This window comes from Centrocercus urophasianus, unplaced genomic scaffold, assembly GCF_019232065.1.
Source record: "Centrocercus urophasianus isolate 14NV4802_14NV808 unplaced genomic scaffold, USGS_Curo_1.0 seq_14, whole genome shotgun sequence".
NCBI classification, from domain to species: Eukaryota; Metazoa; Chordata; class Aves; order Galliformes; family Phasianidae; genus Centrocercus; species Centrocercus urophasianus.
This window is the reverse complement of record NW_024884586.1, coordinates 18,220,797-18,240,507: the sequence shown is the minus strand read 5'-3', so window position 1 is coordinate 18,240,507 and position 19,711 is coordinate 18,220,797. Positions and strand designations below refer to the sequence as shown.

Sequence of the window (19,711 nt, the reverse complement as noted above, 5' to 3'; positions counted from 1 at the left end):
CATTTTACCCATAAACAGCATATATTACAGCATTATTTAAGAGGTCATCAGCAAATCATTACCACTTTTCTCACTGCTACAGTATTTACTGTATTTACAGAATTTACTGCTAAATAAATTCTCAACAGAAGACTAACGTAGTTAAATAGATACATGTATGTGTCAATTCATCCTAGCTTATCAACATGCCTTTTATCTCATTTTATTTAAAATATACAGAAGTTTTTGGCAGTGTTTGCTTTAAGTTTCAGCTTAAAATAAATAAATAAATAAAAAAATTAACATTATCCCACTTCTTACCACGGGGTTGGGTTTAGGAGTGTACACTCTGCCTGTTTTCACTCCACTGGAAGATCTATGTTTACCAGAAAGCACAACTTCTGGGTTAGGCAGGACTGTAGATTTAACTGGTTCAATAACAGATGGTGTTGGAATATAAATAGGTTCTGGATCTATTTCACCTTCTACTTTTACCCACAATGGACAATTCCTAAGAGGCTTTTCTGGCTCTGAGTCACAGATAGCTGGGAAAAAGAAAAAAAAAAAAACAGTGATATATTTTAAAAACCCAGTAATTTACACAAGTGAAAATTAATGTAGCATGGCAGTAATGGAAATTTTAGTTTCAGTCTAAAGTCTAGCCATATACCAGTAACTAATTCACACTGAATTAAGAAGATAATGCTGGTATCTTCTCTTGTCTCAAATTCTAGTGAGAAGCCACCAGGGATTTGTCCACAAATGCAGGAAATGAAAATGAGAAAGACTCCATGCTAACCACTGCTTCCTAGCTGTGCTAAGATAGCAGATTAAAAAACCACTACAGAGCAGGGGATCTTAAAAGACAGCAAACACAGATTTCAAACATCTAAAAACATACTTGATAACACAACTACACATAAAAATGTATTTACTCCAGTGGAACACCAGATAGCATCATTTTTTACCGCTGATAAAATTATTACTAGAACAAAGCTGTAAGTCCATAGCCACTTTCTGTCATATTTCTGAACATACCTTAGGACAGATCTAAAACCACTCTAAACTATTTCCACCAAAGTCAGTGAAATACAGTTATGTACAGGAACTGAAAATAAAGCTCCAGATGCTTACTTGCTAAGAGGGAGAGAAAGAGTAGTAAACAGTAAAGATTACCAACAGCTATAGCAGTAATTATTTCATATACTTAGTCCCTGAACATATTTAGAGAGTACAGAGAAAGTTAAAATTACCAAAAAGAAACTAGTTATTTGAGCAAGATAAATGACTGAATAATGCAAAAAAGCCTGTAACAGGTAAGAGTTACTAAAAGGGAAAAGGTGTGATTACCTGTCAGTCAGTTACACCAAGATAAGCGTTGCAGAGATCTCTCAGAGCTCATTCCCATTTCTGGATTTAGTAATGGGATCTCTACTAGAACCTAAAAAAATTTCCTGCCAAGACAGCTGATTTCAGAGAAGTTTAAGAAATTGCTTTTTACCCAGCAATACTCACTGTATTCCACTTTTTTTCTTTTCTTCTTGTCTTTCTGCTTCACCTCATCTTCTTCTCCCACACCCTCTTCTTCCACATCTCCATCCCCTTGCTGTTCTTCTTGTGATCCATACAACACAAGATTTCCACGCACAGCCTTTTTCAGAATTTTCTTATGTTTTGATCCACCCTTCACCACCAGTACTTTTCTCTTCAGGCAAGTACACCCAAACATACAGTCTGGCCTGCGGCAATGGGTAGGCTGACGTTTTTCCAGTGCTAGACTGGCACATATACAACCCAGCCGACAGAAATCATTATTGCAAGGAGGTGCTCGTCGTCGTATTATTTTATGGATAGGTTTGTTTTTGAGAGAAGCCTGAAAAAGTTTTAGATAGTAAGTAAACACTTGAAATTTTAGCACTGTGAAATCAAGCAAATGTGAAATTGCTATTTCAAGTTCATTCAGAATTATAACTCCCTCCTATTACATGGTCTGGTTATCCACAAAAATTTGTCACATGTATGGAAAAAATACAATAGAGGAGATTTTACATTTTAATATTCTGAGACACAACTTGAGACAGCTGAACAGCCTCTTCAAGAAGTGGGCTGCGAAGAAAGCACAAGTTTATCATCTGACATCAAAGTTACGTGATGTTTTTTGTTTTGTTTCAGTTTGTTTTTTTTTATTTGAAAAAAATAAGTGTCAAATAATAAGGAAATGTAGTTACTGAATAGCAACTGTATCAATTAGAACTTTTCACAGGGAAGTTGAGATAATTCATAATTAATTATTCATATCAACACCTTATTAATACAGTTAGTATTTCCACATGCTGTACTGAACTTCCAATATAAAGGCTACAACACAAAGGAAGAACATGTTTTGTCATGCTCATTAGCAGCTTCAGTCTTATTTTCTGCATCCACAGGCAGCTTCAGTAACTACAGATAATTGAAAACACAACAGTACTGAAGGAAAGAAAAGTATTGCTACCTACCTGAGCTGTAAGCAGAGTAGCCAGGGAGATATCCGCTCGTTCTTCTGTAATGTAGGTTCGTGGTTTGCCATCCCAGAGAGCACAGTCTTCCAGGTCCATTAGCTTTACTTGAGATTTAGACAGACCTGGCGGACGAGCTGCTTGTTGCTGTTGTGGTGTGTGGCGCAAACTGATTTGTTTTGGCAGTATGTTTTCATCCAGATTTGGCATCAGGAAACCATCTGCTTGGTTAGTCAAACAGCTACTCGAGAGAGACTTAGCAGCCTTTTCTACTGATGCTGAAAAGTTCTGTTTCTGCTTGGCAGGAAAAGGCGAAGGCAGTATAGGCTTGTAGGATGATCTTCCTCTACTGTTTGAAGATGTCTGCCTGTTTTGAGTCCTTGCCTTCCTAGAGGTAGATGACAGAGAAGCAGGCTTGAACGTGTAAGATGTGGATGGAATTACGGTGGACTGCTTCTTCAAAACACTGTCCAGCGTTCGCACATAGCTAGTGCTCTTGGTGGGAAGCTGATACACCACAGGGGAAGTGGGCGTGCTAGAAGAGAATCCCATACTCGTTTCCATCAGCTTTCCTTCATTTTCCAGGTACTCATCCAGCTTGTCACTACAGAATGCTGAGCGATTCTTCAAAGAACCTTCTGAACTGCCACCTAAATAAATGACGAGCATTTTAATTGGCCCCTGGGAAAGCATACTGACAGGCTTTATCTTACATATATATACGTATACATACACACACATTTAAATCTTACTGCAACTAAACAGTACAGAAGAGGTAAATACTTCTTTAAAGATGTATGTAATTCCTTTAAGCATACAACACACAAATATCAAATATAAGCTCAATCAGAAACACAGCCAGCAGTCCAAACAACTCTTTTTGAGGAAAGTATATTCATTCACAAAAAGAGAAAGTCTTCAAGAATCAGTGCTTCTATGCAGCTTCCTTTTGTTTGTCCTAAACATGTATCCTACAACGTACCTGGCAACACCAGAACAAATTTGCAACACCCCAACACGATACAGTATTCAAGTGCAGAGAGTACAACAGAAATATTTTACCTAATTTCCAAGTAAGACCTGGCAAACTGCTAAGTACTCATTTCTTTCTGAGGCAGGGCAAAGTAGCTGAACAGAAGTATTCACTTAACTGGAGTTAAAAATACATCCAACATAAAAGAAAATCACTTCAAATCTGTAGGGCATCAGAATTCTGGACTTACTATACTGCTCCCCAGCTTAATCCAAAACTGATGAACAAAAACAAAACTATTACAATTTTGATTTTCACTGAAACCTTATGTGTAAAACAGAATATGTTTTGCTGTTGATTCTGTTTGTTTTATCATTTTCAGTTTCTTTTTTCCCCTCGTAAGTGCTCATTCTTGGCTGTTCATGGAAGTAGTACCAATATTCAAGAGAGTCTCAAAACAAAAATAAATCTCTCATTAAAACACACACTATAACTGAACTGCAGCATCTCTCCAAGGTTAAGACAACGATCTTAGAAATATCTGCACTCATCTCATCTCATCACTTTTGTTTTAATCCCGCTCTGCTTTTTCTACCTTCATTTCTAGAAGCACCATGAAGCTTCCCTCGCCAGCCTTTGATCTTTCTGAAATCATTTGTCTTTCCTGTTCTGGAAACAAAAGGAAATCCAGTATCTGGAAAAGAAGAAAGCTAGCCTCAGTTTATAAATCAAGACTGATTGTTACAAATGTCCTAGTGAATTGTTCATTTCTTTTCAGAAATACATGTGACAGCTCTGTCAAATAATCCATCATCTCCAAGAACTAAAGTGTAATGTAGATAAACTAACAGGGTCCTTTGTAGCTGTTTTATATATTGCTAGGCTAGGCTAGAAGTAATTGCCCTTGACACAGAGCTGGATTGGGGCGTTCTGAATTGGATCTGCCTCTTTTGTGGTGTAGACAGGTCTGAGACTCAAGGTCTGCCTCTTTACCAGCTCCAAAAACAGTACAGGAAGAAAACAGCAGTCAGAATACTAAAGCAAGAGAGAGACATTGGAATTAACCACCCTGCACTTTCTTTAGCAAACACATTTACTGTTAAAAAACAGTATTTGCCAGTAGTAGAATCAATCACATTTTAATGAAAAATGCATTTGTTTGGATACCAAATAAATTAATACAAGAAATAGTAATTTTACAAGCACATTTCATTGACAGCTTTGTATTTAAAAAATAAATAAATAAATAAATAAAAATAATAATAATAATACAATCAAATATAAAACTAAATGCTCTTTGAAGTATTTTAATTATGGACTTCTCTGTTTTCACTGCTTTTGGAAAGTTTAATATTCCTGTCCTAATGAATAAGAACACTATCTCTGAACAGCATCAAGTCCCATATCACTCTGATCACTGACAATACAACATAATACTTTCAGCCTCAGCAGATTCATGTTCTACTCACCTGGAGAATTGGGGTTTGTTCCTGGATAGCTCCACAAAGAATAATTTGAATAGGAAAGAGGAAGCTGCACACCCAAGTATTTCAAGTCAATGCTCATTGTTGGGTCCACAGAATTTAACTTCAATCCCACTGCAGGAAACAATCAGTATCAATGCAGCAAGATGTTAATGAGGAAAAAAAAAAAAAAAAAAAAAAGATGTTTATTTAAAAAAGTTTCACATTACATACAGACATTTCTAGCATTCATCCATGTCTTAAGGGTTCTGAAAAAAGCATTAATAACTGTTACTTACAATGGATCTTCAACAGGTATGAATTAACAGGTATGAATTTTAAGGAGATGGAAAATAGAAGGAAAATAGAATGACTTGATACTTTTTTTTTTTTTAAACTGCTACTGAAATTCCTGCAGAATTTTAGCCATCAGAATGTCAGCATTCTATTCATTTCCACAGTAAAGCTGTATTCAGTATTCTGCTCTCTCAGGAACTCTCCATGAGCTTTTTGCAACCCCCTGCCCCCTCACTGTCCTTACAGATCAGCTTGAAATTAGCTAGCCAGCCATCTTGTTGCTTTGCAATAAATCAACCCTCCAGCCTTTTTTTTAATTTTTTTTTAATTTTTTTATTTTTTATTTTTTTAAGCAGGGAAAAGATCGTGTGTGATTCTATAATTCCATGGCTAAAATGAAACAAAACAGTCAGCTTTGTTGAATGGCACTGGCTTGGACACTTTACTGCTTGTTAACATCTTCCTTACCTCCCCCCAAATGCTTAGTTGGAAAGGCTCACCTTAGCCACAAAAAGTGTCTTTGTGAATTAGCAAATCAGGTAAGGATACAGAAATAATGAGGAATGCAAAAGCTAGCAGAACTAATATTCAGCAAGTGAAAGAATATATGGCTACCCAACTCAGCTCAGTCTGGAGTAAAGAATATTTACTTTGTTTGGTTTTGGTTGTTTTTGGTGTGGGTTTTTGTTTTGTTTGTTTTTTTTGTTTTTTGTTTCCCCCCCCCCCCCAGGGGGACCTCCAAAACTGTGCTGCTGTTGCTAAAGTCTTAGAATCAGTGTTAAGTATGCAAGTTCTGAAATAAAAATGTATTACTTGACAATGCTCAGGACAGATTAATTACTATCTGCACATACAGCAAAAACCTTTCATTGGTAGTAGACATTTATCTTTACAAGTAACAAGTACCGACACTTGATAACTGGCAGCCTAAAAGCAACAGATGCAAAACAAATCTCAGAGGTGGCTACTGAAGAACACCTTTACCAACGACAGATACAATTCCCAAATCTACATGGTAAAGATGAGCACAACAAATAAGGCAATGTAGCATTTTGTATAAAAACATGTCAACTGCCAAATGTCAGGACAGCATCTATTTATTTTCAAAGTGATTTTAAAGGAAAGAGCAGGCAGTTGATTCTTCATGACACTCCATTTGAATTATTCTGTTGCTTTCAGAACGCAGCCAGAAGAGAACAAATATGTCTGTATGGACATCACTGAACACGACAGGTAAACTATCACTTCTATCAATTTCTCATCATCGCCAGCGCACTGCTAAGTTCAGTTGCTGCAGTCAAACAGTAGCAAATTAAGAACTCCCTCCACAACAATTTTCTCTGAATCACGATGCCAGACAACAGTGCTTTGATTTTCAGGCACGTGACAAGGGATTCAAATTAGTTCAGGTAGAAGAGGCTCTCCACAGCATAGCAGTACTCTAGTAGGAGCTTTCTTCCTAACATGCTGAAGCTGAATTTCCATCTTTCAGAAGCATCTTCTTGCAGTCTCAATGCCTTTAAGATCTTCACAATCACCGCTTCAGATGCATTTTGCAATCCATCCTTTACCTATGCTAGTCTCCACAGGAAGTACTGATGGCTTTCTAGCCAACCAGAAATACTTTTCTATATCTGATGACTAAGTGCATTAACTTCATAATGCAAGCTGCAGTGGATATTCATTTTCTTAACTTCACAACTCAATAGCAATTGTAGGCTTCAGGTATCCATGAATATCAAGAGATACTTATGCTTCTCAACTACATTACACAAAACCAAAGCAAAGTTAATGCCAAAAATGCTATTTCCATTTACTATACTACATGGAGGGCAAAAAAGCCAGTAAGCTTCAACCAGATGGTTGAATGAACATTCAGAAACATGCACTTTGCTTCTTTGAGAAAGGAAGGAGCCATACCTCTTCGTCTGTTTTGCAGTAGACCATAAGGAGATATTAGTTATGGTCTGTGGCTAAGAGATTTTGAAGAACAAGTAACAACATCGAGAATGCTGATTAGGTTGCACCAAGCTCCAGGACTTAAAGTTGATGTAACTGGGAAAATACACAGACCTTCAACTGGCCAAGAGGCAAATCCTAGAGTTTTTTTTCAGTACTGCCATACCATAACATTTGCTCAGTGCAACATGCAGCATTGCTAGTAGCTGACTAGAAAAGATTTCTACCACAATTTTTGAAATATGGCAACACAGATGTGTGAGGCTATGGATTGAAGTGAGGTCTTTGTAAAACAGGACACCTATTTCTGAAATAATGGGAGAGGAAACCTGCATTTAGACATCCATGATACAACCATCAACACTGATCTTATATACCACACGGGTACAATCTAGCTGAGAGGTGGGTTATCTCCCAAGAAGACAGGCTGAGAGAGCTGTTCTTTCACAGCCTACACAAAAGAAGGTTCCAAGAAGACCTCATTATGAGCTTCTAATACTTAATGAGGAAGAATAGGAACTGCAGAGGGACTTGATCAGGGAGTGCAGTGATAGGAGGTAATGGCTTTGAACTAAAAGAGTGTAGATTTAGATTAGATGTATGAAAGAAATTCCTTACTCTGAGAGTGCTGAGAATTCACCACCACCAGAGAAGCTGTGGATTAGCAATACAAGCTGGGGGATGAAAAGACTGAGTGTAGACCTCTCGAAAATGATCTGGGGGTACTGGTGGATAGAAAGCTGGACAAGAGCCAGCAATGTGCAGTCCTTCATACAGGAGAGACATAGACCTGTTGGAGCATACCCACAGGAGGGCCATAAAAATGATCCAAGGGATGGAACACCTCTCCTGTAAGGACAGGCTGAGAGGGCTGGGGCTGTTCAGCCTGTGAGATGATCTGATAGCAGATTTTTGCTATCTAAAGAGGAGCAACAGAAAACAAGGGGACAGATTCTTAAGCAGGGTCTGTGGTGACAGAAACAAGGAGAAATGGTTTCAAGCTTATCGAGGGTAGATTTAGGTTGCATAAAAGAAAAAATTATTTTACAGTGAAGGTGGTGAGGCACTGGAACATGCTGCTCAGGGAGGTGGTGGATGCTCCATCGCTGGAGATTTCCAAGGCAAAGATGGATCAGACTCTGGGCAACCTGATCTAGACCTAGATGTCTCTGTTCATTGCAGGGCAGTGGATTAGATGACCTTTTAAAGGTCCCTTCCAACTCCATAGAGATTCTATTCTATACCCCACCCCTGAAAATGTACTAGGCTAGCCTGGATGGCGCTACGGACAAGTTGTGCTACTGGAAGGTGTCCCTGCCCACAGCAGAGGTATTGGACTAAACCATCTTTAAGGTCCCTTCCAACCCAAGCAATTCTACAACACTGAAATTGATTCTATGATTTGTGAAAATGAAAGACACAAACATCACTTCAACACTAAAATATAAAGGCAGCCCTTTAAATGGCTGCCAAAACTGACAGGTTTGATCTCACCACACATAGTGCATGAGCCATTGGAGATAATCCATGGTTCTTCACAGCAGAAATCTGTCAGGACCCAACATAACTAGCAGCACTATTTGGAGTCAAAATTCCTACAGCACTGCAGTTACACATATGAGAAATTCAGAGAACCTCAAGAACAAGAGGTACGATGCTTCAATTTTGATCAGTTCTTTCATCAGTTGCTCTGAAGCCTATGCCAAAGCCAGTCTCAGTATTGGCATCAAAGATTTTCAACATCATCACTCTTTTGATAGCATTAATCTTTCTTCTACCTGATCACAAGCTAGAAGTACATTGCTGGGTCTTCCTATGCGAATAGTGAACCTGGATCTAGGCCAAATCAGACAATCAGACATATGAAAAGTAGTCTAACTTAAACACTTCTTCACTTCTAGCTCCATCTGTCCTCTACAAGGATTAACTCATCACAAAACAGGCACGGCCTAAAGTCTCAGCATCCTCTACACAGGTATATATATAAAATGACACAAACCCTCTTTTCTGTAAGAGATTCAGGAGTAACCTCTTACTTCCCTCCACTCCTTCTAGTTTGCAACATGAAGGTGTGGAAACAAAAATATTGTTATTGGCTGGCTGAAACTACTTTGGAAGTCTGAAAAACAAACAAAACAAAACAAAACAAACAAACAAACAAAAAAAACACCCACAAACAAACCACACAAAAAAGCCTTCATCAAATACCTTGGATTTTCTTGACATTGGCACAAGTAGCAAGAGAGAAACCAACCACGTTTACAGTTTTCCATTCATGTTCTCCTATTTGTACATACAAACGTGTACGTTTTTCAGTAATACTTGTCTAAAAATAGTAACCAAAAATCAGATGGCAACTGTATTAAGCATACATAGTTTTAAACCCAGTAGGAATGTATCAACTCTGCATGATCAAGTATAATATACAACAATATATACACTGCACACTTACCTTCCTGAAGGCTCGGATGTATTACTTGCTTATGCCTCAAGGTTTTCAGCTCTTCCATCAACTCCTTTTCCAGTACTTGTATTCTTGCCTGACAATCTTCTCAAAAATATAAAAAGTATAAAAGATATTTCATGTGCCAAAAAATGACTTAATGATTTAATCTTCCAATGTGCCTTTTTAAATTCTCTTACCATGGGGAATATCCATTCACAAAAAAAATCCCCCAAAATTACCTGGATCATTTGTAGTCAACAAGGGAGCCTGAAGATTCTGTGATTCTTCTCCTCCAGCTCTATCAACAGTGTGAATGTCAAGAGCTTCCTACGTACATAAAGAGCCTTGAATAATATGCCTCAAAAAACTGCCTTAGATACAAACTAAGCCACATCAAGTATCACTGAAATATTCAAAATACAAACTAACAAACAAGTATGCTTTATCTTATACAGAACCCTATAACCCACTACTTTTTCCAGAAGTCATTAAGACAGACATGATTAATTTTGAGACAATATAACGACAGAACTGAGGTGTTCACACATTTTAAAACTCAGTTTAAATGAAAATATTCCTTCAGCATTTAAGTAAAAACTGGTTGAATTCAATTCGAAACAGTTTGGTTTTACCTTTGATGCAAAGGACACGAAGAGGACTCCATCAACATCTTCAAGGTCTGGCTTAACATCTGGAAGGATACTCCCAGGCCCCACAGGGCTGTTCTTGCTTGTTATCACAGGTTTCCCTATACCTTTTGGTGGCCGACCAGCCTTGGAGATTTTCAGTTTCCGTGGCCTTCCTCTTTTAGTGGTACCTGATGACAGTGAGTTTTGACTGCTACCAGAGCCTTTCAGGGACGCAGAATTCTTCAGTACTCCAGTTTTTTTTCTTCCACAAATCTCTTTTTCTGAAACCTGACAACTTACAGAGCTCCTAAGATTAAAGTTAGGTGATTTAGATAGAATCCATTGGGCCTCTTTGATTGAGGAATATTTCTGTGCCAGTTTATTTCCAGGAGACATTTTTTTCATGGGTATCTCCTCAGTTATAGCAGCTGTGTCTGAGTAAGAACCTTTGTGATTTTCAAAGCAGACTGGCAAAGAATCCAGTACTGTATTCAACACGGATTTGTCTTTCTTGCAAGAGGACAGCATGGTCTGTGGTAGCTCAGATATCTTCACTGTACTCTTTGTAACCGCACAAGGTTCCAAATAAACCACAGGCATCTTCCCACTTTCCAATTTTAACATTTTTGCCTTGGCAACACCTGAAGGACTGGATAGCACACGCTTCCTAGACTTGAAGTCTCCATCATTTCTATCTGCTTCACTGTATCTCCTCAGGCATTTTTGTAGGACAGGATCATCATCATCATCAGTGTTAGAATACTCATCAGTTTCTTCATCCGTGTCCTCCTGTTTCACACTTACTCCTTGTGTGCAAATATTTGTCTCGTAGTCATAATCATCGATGGGTTCCTCTTTAATGACTACATTGAACTGTCCACTGGGGTCCAGTGGAGATGCCACTCGGGAGCTGCTCTCATAACTGCTAGCAATGGGACTGGGCAGGAAGGAAAAAAAACACAACAGATCTTCATAAAATCTCCAACTTTGCCAAAACAATATCATCTCCTATAACCCCCTGCTGCACATTGTAAAGAACTTCCAAAATGCTCCAAGCCATGAGTTGGCTAAATACGATGTCGTTTACAAGCTTACATTTTAAGAAGTGATCATTCAAAAACAACCAACCAACCAAAAAAAAACCAAACAAACAAACAACAACCTCCTACCATCTGCCATCATTGAAGACAATTCAGCTTCTTTGTGAAAGCAGCAGCATCATTTCCTTCCCTAGTAATACCAGGATAACATTTGCAGCTTTCCTGTTTGAGGCATGACATGACTGATACTAAGTTTTTATGTCTTAAATGCTTAGAAGTGGACTCGGTTTACCAAATGTTGAATTGTCACTTTAGTCAAAGCTACTTTATTTGCAAACGAGAAGCTAAATAAGTGCTTAATATACTCCAGTTCAAAAGATTTAAGCAAAATTTTAATTAATTCATCCTGAAGCTGCACTAAAACCATTCCTAAATGAAACTGTTGATCCAAAACAATTACAGAATGTTAACAATCTGTTCAACTGTGCATCATCTTCCACTCAGATGGAGTACTGACCTAATCAGGGTGTTACATACCACAAATTGGACATTATGGACATCCAGTCACACTCCCAAATGATGGGCTGCTTTGAGTAGCAGACATTTCAGTCAGAAAACTACAGTCAGCAGTTCTGTTAAGAACTTCAAAAACTGGCTTCTCATTATAAGAAAACACATAAAATACAAAACAAGAATTTCGAATGTAGAATGAAACTCAGAAATTAACAGAAGTCCATTGGTAAGCATATTGAATGGTATTCTAATATACTCTTTGTGAGTATTATACAACATTATATATTAAAAGCATGTTAAAATATTAAAACTATGTTAACATCATGCAATTACCAAGATTCAAAATCAGTATTTATGTTAATTTCTGTTCATGTTAACAATTTCAATAATGTAACAGCTTTTGTAACATCATTATATATTGATATTTTAATATCGTTTATATAGGTGGTATGTACAAACACAAAGCTTGTTCTCTCTGTATATTTTTCCCCCTGAAGAAATGACCATTCTCAATTGAATCCTGGACTGTGATAAAGGAAGAGGAAGAAGCGGAGAAAAAGGTTGCTTCAGCCTTGTGTAGACTTAGGGCACAGTTAAAGGAGAAAACCTGGAACACACACACCAGTCATGACTTGGAGCAGCTCATAAAGACTGTGGTGTAAAACAAGGATGCAGATTTATATACTTACAAATAGAACTCCTAGGAGGAAGACAGACCCTTTCTAGAAAATCCACAGGGACACTGAGTAACTAGAGTTAAGCTTGAAGAAAAAAGTGTGCCTGCTGAGGTAACTGTAGTGCTGCAGGAGAATCTTGTTTTGTCTACTGTCTTCTCTGTCCATGGAGTTTTCTATAAGCAAGTTCCTAACATTCATTTCATGAAGAATGTCAAATGCAAGATTAAAAAGCCTTTCTTCTTCAAGGAGCAAGAGAAATTCTAGGACAATATGCTTAGAGGTCCTGGGCAACGCTTAAAACTCTATAAAATGAAGAGACAAATAAACATCTCATTCGAATTCTACTATTTCCAATTGAAAGCCAAACAAAGTCTGGGCTTTTCCAGACATCTTTCTTTACCCACTGCAAGATGCATTCCTCAAGCTAAGGAATATGATTCTGTGAGAGATTTGGACAGTACCTACCTAAATCAAAGAAGCCCTGCTGTAAAAATCAAATTCCTAGGCACAAACGCCACTTTCCTCTTCCTATCACAACTATAAGCCAAATGGTGACAAGTGAGGTATCATCCATGTGTGTACATAAAAAAAAAATCAAATATTTGTCCAAATATTTTAAATTCAAATGCAATTATGAACTTCATGGACAACAGTATCAAGTTTCTTCGTAGCACTGTTCTCATTTCTTTTGCTTTTAGTTTGTGAAGTGCACTACTTCCAACACAACCACCACAACACCTTTTCCTATACTCTCTGTGAAGGCAGATCACAGTCTGTCCTTTCAGAATCTTCCCTCTAATCTCAGATCAGCTAGAAATGGTGAGATCATCTCTGAACTGCTTCTTTCCTTACCTGATGTGGGACAGTGCTCACGTTTGAGCAAGTTGCTTTTTTTCTTTAATACTCCCATGTAACATACTATTTCATACCTCACGATTAAACAGCAAACACACGGAAGTAATTCTCCTGCATTTTGCCACAATAAACCACACAACTGCTCACATACTGAATTTTTAGCTGCTCATTTACCTGGATTCTTCTATGTAGACCATTTTTAAAATACACTATGGAACACATGGACTCTTCTGGAATTGATCTAGAAACCTGTTGCTATCTGCGATTGAGGCTGGAGGATGATTACTACAGCACTCTTCTGAAAGCCAGGGAGGAAAAGAAAACCAAACTTTCAGACTAAACACAGCACTACTAAATTAGAAAAGCAGGCCTATGGGAGCATTCAAGCCTCCCACAGTATTTCTATTTTTGAACCAAAAAATTCGAAGGACCTCGAAGGGGAAAAGTGTGCAGCAGCCTATAAGACTTAGGAATCACGATCTTTTGCTTGCAATTACCTCCATGTTCCCAGCATTTGAGTGGTTGAAGGTATAAACTTCCACTTAGAAGTGCCCATAACTAAAATTAAAGATTGTTTTTTCTTACAATACACCTGATAAAAAGAAGCATATTTCCAAAGCACTGAACAAAACAGACTACCTGGTATCATGAGAGTATTTATTTCCAAAGTGCAGGAACAAACAACTCAAGATTCAAATTCTTCTCAGCTGCATGCACCCTCTTATGAAGTTCCATTTGCAGCAAAGGAAACCTTTCAGTTGGCAAAACTAAGCACAAGCACTCTATAGGAACTCCACCTCCCTTGGATACATTACCTGAGAGCAGCAGCTCCCAGCTTCTAACTCTTCCACAAATTTAAAGCCAGCCAAAATCACTACCCCGTCTAGAGGCAAGACAGTGCCCACCAATTTACAGGTAACACTATGTACAGGGAAATAACAGTTATCAAAGTGTAAATATAACAGTTACTGTTTGATAAAAGAGGATATCACTTACTCAAATGCTGTCCTTGAAAGGCTGATGAGTGGCATGAAAACTCTGTAAACAGGTTTGAAGGAAAAAAATAGAACAAACGTCCTGAACAACTCGGCACATAAACAAAGAGTTCTGCCATTCCTTGGGTGAGATTATTTCTTATTTCCAAGTACAGAATTTGGCTGTTTTGCACAGATTAGAGAAGATAGAACAGAAAGCTGGACTAATTTTGAAGGTTGTTTTAGAACTGTGAGAAATATTTACTCATAAAATGATTAATATTTCCTAGAACAGAGGAAAATGCCTTAGGGATTCTCCCTGTATGAGCATCTCTAACCACAGTTAAGAGGTGAATTGTCTTTGAAATGAAACTGGGGAAGGCATCTTATACACACTGAACCAGAAGAAACAAAGCCTGTTGAGTCAAATGAGCTGCTCTTCAGTAAGGTTCTCAAGTCCTTAAAATTACTCAAAGGGAAAAAGAAAATTCTAAAACAGCCCAAAATTTACTGGGTGAGATAACATCTACACTTTCAGCACTATGGCTTTTATCCTTTGGGAAATAAAGGGAAACAGGAGGGAGGAAAAAATAAAGCCACAGAAGCTTTTGTTTGAACATCTCTCCAAACGATTTGCTTCAATGACACTCTTCAGGCAAAGCTAATGAACAATGTGACCATGAACAAAACTTTAAGCTTCTGCAACAGGAACTGACTCCAAAGAGAAAAAAAAAAAATCACTTCAAAGACAAAGTAAGTTTTCAAACTTCTCAGTAGCTACTTTCAGAGATGTAGTGTTTTACTTACAATCTGCTTACAACAAAAAGTTATCTAAGCATTGATCTATAATCAGAAAATATTTCTCTAGAATTTACATTTTTGGACTATCTAAGAAGTATAGGAGATGTTCTCTCTAATACACTGCTACTGGAAATTACTGCATAATCTAGGACACTCCAAATCCACAGCAATTGAAATAGTCAGGACTAACCACAATCAGAAAGGCTCAATGAATGGACAACTTTGTAATTCAAGGTTTTGCAGTTACTCAAAAGACAAGAAGATCATTTCTCCGAGGAAAAAAACCAATCAAATAAATCTTTACCCTCTCTAAACATGCTGAATGTTTACTACTTCAAAGTAGTAACTACAGTCTTTGAAGCAAGCTACAGTTACATTGTAATTAACACACTTTTTCCCTTCTAGGAGGTGAGCTTGAATTATACAGTTAATATCATCCTGATTTCCTAGTTACTTGACAAAGTAGTTACGTGCAGTTAAATAATGTCTTGGCATACTCATCTACATAAGGTTGCTTTTGATACTGATTTTTTGGCAGATTAAGTACTGAAGCACTGAAAGGTGGGCTGTTTCAACCTCCCTTGAGGAAGGAAAGAATTCCCATAAGAAGTTACTGACAAAACATGTAGTTTATCAGTAGTCCACTACTGCAGTGGGGTAACCACTACACATACCCAATCCAAACACACATCACCCTCACACACCCTCATTCATTCACTAATGAAAAATGAAGAAACAGAAACAACCTGTTGTGGTGGTAAGAAACTCTTAAAAAAAAAAAATGGCAACTTTTGCATGACTGAAACGTGCTCTCTTTAAAATCCAAAACAACTAACTTTAGACTTCTAAATACCACAAGAGTTAACAAGAATCCCTCAACATTTCTTTACAAAGCGAATTAAAGCAACATACAAAAACCACTAAACTCTTGTACTCCTCAGATACATTAGGAAGTTCGAACTGATAGATGACTACCTAAAGGAAGGAAAAGTTTTCAGCAATTCCACCATTTCAGGTCAAACAAATGTTATCCATGCATCTGTCTACTAAGCATCTCATTATTTGATGCTTTACCAAATACCTCACTCAACAGGCATTTATTATAAAAACAGAATGCTAACCCACCTCTCAGTGACTTCTTGTTTTAGCTTTGGCGTATCACTGGAAGGCAGGCCAGTGTCCAGGAAACCTACAAAGTCTTGTTCTGTATTAAAGGACTCTTTCTCCAGATTCATGGCTGATGAGTTCTGACCAATGAATGAAGAATCTATTCTCCGACGTAATTCTAACATGTCAACTCCAGCAGGGCAACTACGAATGCTGGCAGAGCTAAAAACATTACCTTCTTCCAGTTCAAAGCTATTGTTTTGTTTCACATCGCGCTGAGGCCGACTATTCAAGCCATCATCTCTGAATCCCTTAGCAAAAGGATTGTAATCTATTTTCAGCTGGGTAATCTGAATATTCTGGTAGGCTGTAACTGCAAAGAACTCTGTCTGTGGAAAGGTAAACGTATGGACATCTGGGCCATTGAGCTGAATGACTTCGGTGGCTTTGTCTGCAGGAACCAAGTGAAGGCGTGGCAGATAGCGGTGCATAGAATGTAAGATGATATGACCCTCCTGGTCCAGGGTATTGTTGGTAAGCTTGAGTTTGTAGAAAGATACCGGCTGGTGCATCCAGTACTGGCCAGTGGAAGGCGACTCTGGATGAATAAACACTCGTCCAAGAACGTGGGGCTCTGCCTTCCCACTAGGCTCCCACCAGCGGCCATTCCATTTGTATCGGTGATTGTCCACGGGGGAGATGTCCATGACCAGGATGTACTTCTGGCTGGCATCCAGACCTGTAATCCAGTATCGGCAGTATGGGAACATGCGCCTGCCCTGCTTCGTCAGAATCATCTCCGTGTTGCGATGGTAGAATTCATTCCACATACTGTTGTTGTCTAGGGTGACAGTGATGCCCCCTGAGACGCAGTCAGCTGGGAGGCAGGTCTTGATTTTGGGTTTTACTGGCATTAATACACCACTGGCCAGAGCGCAAGCATCACGGTTGGCCACTAGGATTCCTTGGTCGCCTTTGCCATTTCCCTGCTGTTGTTTCAATATAACAAAAAAGGCAGGTGCTGAGCCAGACACTGTCCCACCGTCCCGGTTAGCCAGCACAATCTGCTGTTTCTCCATGATGAGAAGTTTTATAAGCTCTCAAATAAAAAGCAAATTCTACACAATTCTGATAATCATCTGCATGTATTCACCATTCTGGAAAAAAAAAAAAAAAAAATCAGTTAAAGTTCTTTAAATACATTCTCTTTCGTAAAAAGGTTTTAATGTTTCTCAAGGTTGTTTTTTGTTTGTTTTTTAAACAGTTCTCCTCTTGAAAAGTTTAAAGACAAACAGTACCAAGTAAAATCAAGCACAATTAGCACATAACAAATCAAGGCTATTAGTGCACATAGAACTCAGTTCTTACAGGTGTGGGTTACAACACCCTTATAATCATTTTCATTTAATGCCTTGCCATGACAGCACTCGTTGCTTTGCTTGATGCATCAAAGTCCTCTTTGTTCTGATACTGGTTTAACACTTCAGGTCATCTACTGAAGAAACAGCATTTAGCAAAACGTGCAGAAGTTTTCAGAAGAGAGGATGGCACATTTCCCACACAAAGGAAAAAGCTGTTTCGCTCTTCTCAGAAAGAGGTCTCACAGATCCAAAGCTTCTCAAAAAATGAGGAGAAACAAAAACCTCCACACTTCTGTAATGAAACAGACTGCCTGTGCAGTTGGGATTTCTTTGGAATCCCTTATCTCCCCATAAAGCCAAGTTTTCAGAAAAGTCTGTCCAACACAGAGACAAAGAATGGAAGAAAGAAAAAAGTAGTTTGAATGGATAAACTTGCCAACAAAGCAGACAATCTAGCCTCACAAAAAAAGGCAAAGCAGCCAAGATAAAATGGTAGAATGGAAAGCACCAGAGCAACCTTAGCTATCTATTTTCTAAATTACTGGAATAAATAAATAATTAAATCTAAGCAACAAAACATCAGTACATCTGTTTAAGAAACTAAAAAATTTCCTCCACCTGTATGCACATAATTCCATTTTTGTACGTCTGCCCCACAGGTGAGTATGTAACCAACATCCTAAGAGGCAACAGTAAAAATGCCATTCTTTACACAGCTCATACATTTCTCATTGTGACAGTTTACAGTAAGCTAAAGAGTAACTCACAAGAATATCATTCAGACTTTTGTGCTTTAAATCTGATTATATATGAACATCACATTGAAAAAAAAAAAAAAAACCAGTCAATTTTTATAATAAATGCATAGCTGGGGAGGAAGCAGGAATACGAGATGAGGAATTGCCATCAGCTGGAGTTACCTGTGCAAAGCAGCTACCACGTGTCTGTGGGGCATAATTAAAAACTCAGAAGATGGTCAACATTCATCAATTCCATGAGGAACATTCTCAACACCAAAGGAATACAAGAGACCTACTTCAATCCTTCCACCTTCACTATTCATAACTTCAGAACATTCATAAGATAAATTGGAGAGAAAAAAAATGTTCTGCACAGGTTTTGGAAAACACCTTTTGCCACTTTTTACTTGGAGGATGCCACTTTTACTTGGAGAAAGAAATACTTCCCCATAGAGGAAGCGAATTAAGAGAATCTAGAACACAGAAGGAAGAGCCATCACAAGAAGAACACAATCACATTCAAAGCTGCACATGACTTCCCACATACTTACAGACTTCACATTACTGCAAAACGACACCAGCTTATTAAAGCGATTCTACATTTGGTAAAAGATTCACAGAAAGGCTTTAAGCTTGCTTCAAAAACATGCCAGCCTCGTGTTCAGCCAAAACACAACAAATACAGAAGACTCCTGAGTCACTGTTCCGTTTCACAGTATTTAACAGCACTGTGCTATTTCAGTCAGTTCAGGGGTATGCAGTGCTCCCAGTATCAGATGTGGCTGGGATGTTTGTGGTTGCGGGCAATTACAGCAGGCAAAAGCGACATAACTTCAGTACCAGCACCATATATTCCCAGCACAATTTCACACACACTTACACTTGGTCTGACACAGCAGCCACTTTCATTAAAACAGGCAGCTCCACGTACTTGTGGAAGCCTCAGTTATACTCGGCTCCAGCTATATTTGAGCCGTGCGCAGACCCGATATTTAAAAGCAGACCTCTGATTGGTCAGCACACCAAGCAAAAACATCGAAAGCAGCTTTAGAACGTGCGGGAAGGCAAACGCGCAAAACGCAAAACCACGGTTAGGAGACAACTTCTATGCGAACCAGGCGAGGCCGCCGCACGCAGCGCTCCCGGGCAGGGCATTCCGCGCGCGCTTCTCGTGCCGCAGGCAGCAACGGGCGGCGAGCAGGCGGCGCGGCGGGACAAGGCACGGCACGGCGCTCCAATGGCAGCGGGCACCGCACGCGCGGCGCTGCCGTTCAACGCCGCCCGCCCGCGCGTCCCGAACGGAAGGCGGGCGCCCCGAGCGGGGCAGGTGCTGCGCGGCCGAGCACTCGTCGCCGCCGCCCCTCCTCCCCGCGCCGGACGGCCCCCGCCGGAAGCCCCG

The 19,711-nt window shown here is 38.9% G+C and overlaps 1 protein-coding gene across 12 annotated transcripts in view; it reads right to left on the bottom strand.

The window, feature by feature from the left end:
- The window catches only part of MGA (MAX dimerization protein MGA), a 59,457-nt gene that overhangs the window by 31,436 nt on the left and 8,310 nt on the right, over positions 1-19,711 (bottom strand). For 10 of the 12 annotated variants that reach the window (XM_042813461.1, XM_042813466.1, XM_042813464.1 and 7 more), the window contains exons 2-10: positions 16,230-17,368; positions 10,248-11,181; positions 9,855-9,942; positions 9,622-9,720; positions 4,920-5,048; positions 4,046-4,144; positions 2,478-3,127; positions 1,495-1,852; positions 301-524 (exon numbers count right to left, since the gene is read on the bottom strand). In XM_042813461.1, coding sequence (XP_042669395.1) covers positions 301-524; positions 1,495-1,852; positions 2,478-3,127; positions 4,046-4,144; positions 4,920-5,048; positions 9,622-9,720; positions 9,855-9,942; positions 10,248-11,181; positions 16,230-17,290 — 3,642 coding nt within the window. In that variant the 5' untranslated portion in view covers positions 17,291-17,368. The remainder of the gene's footprint in view (positions 1-300; positions 525-1,494; positions 1,853-2,477; positions 3,128-4,045; positions 4,145-4,919; positions 5,049-9,621; positions 9,721-9,854; positions 9,943-10,247; positions 11,182-16,229; positions 17,369-19,711) is intronic. The other 2 variants (XM_042813463.1, XM_042813473.1) reach the window with 1 other exon arrangement.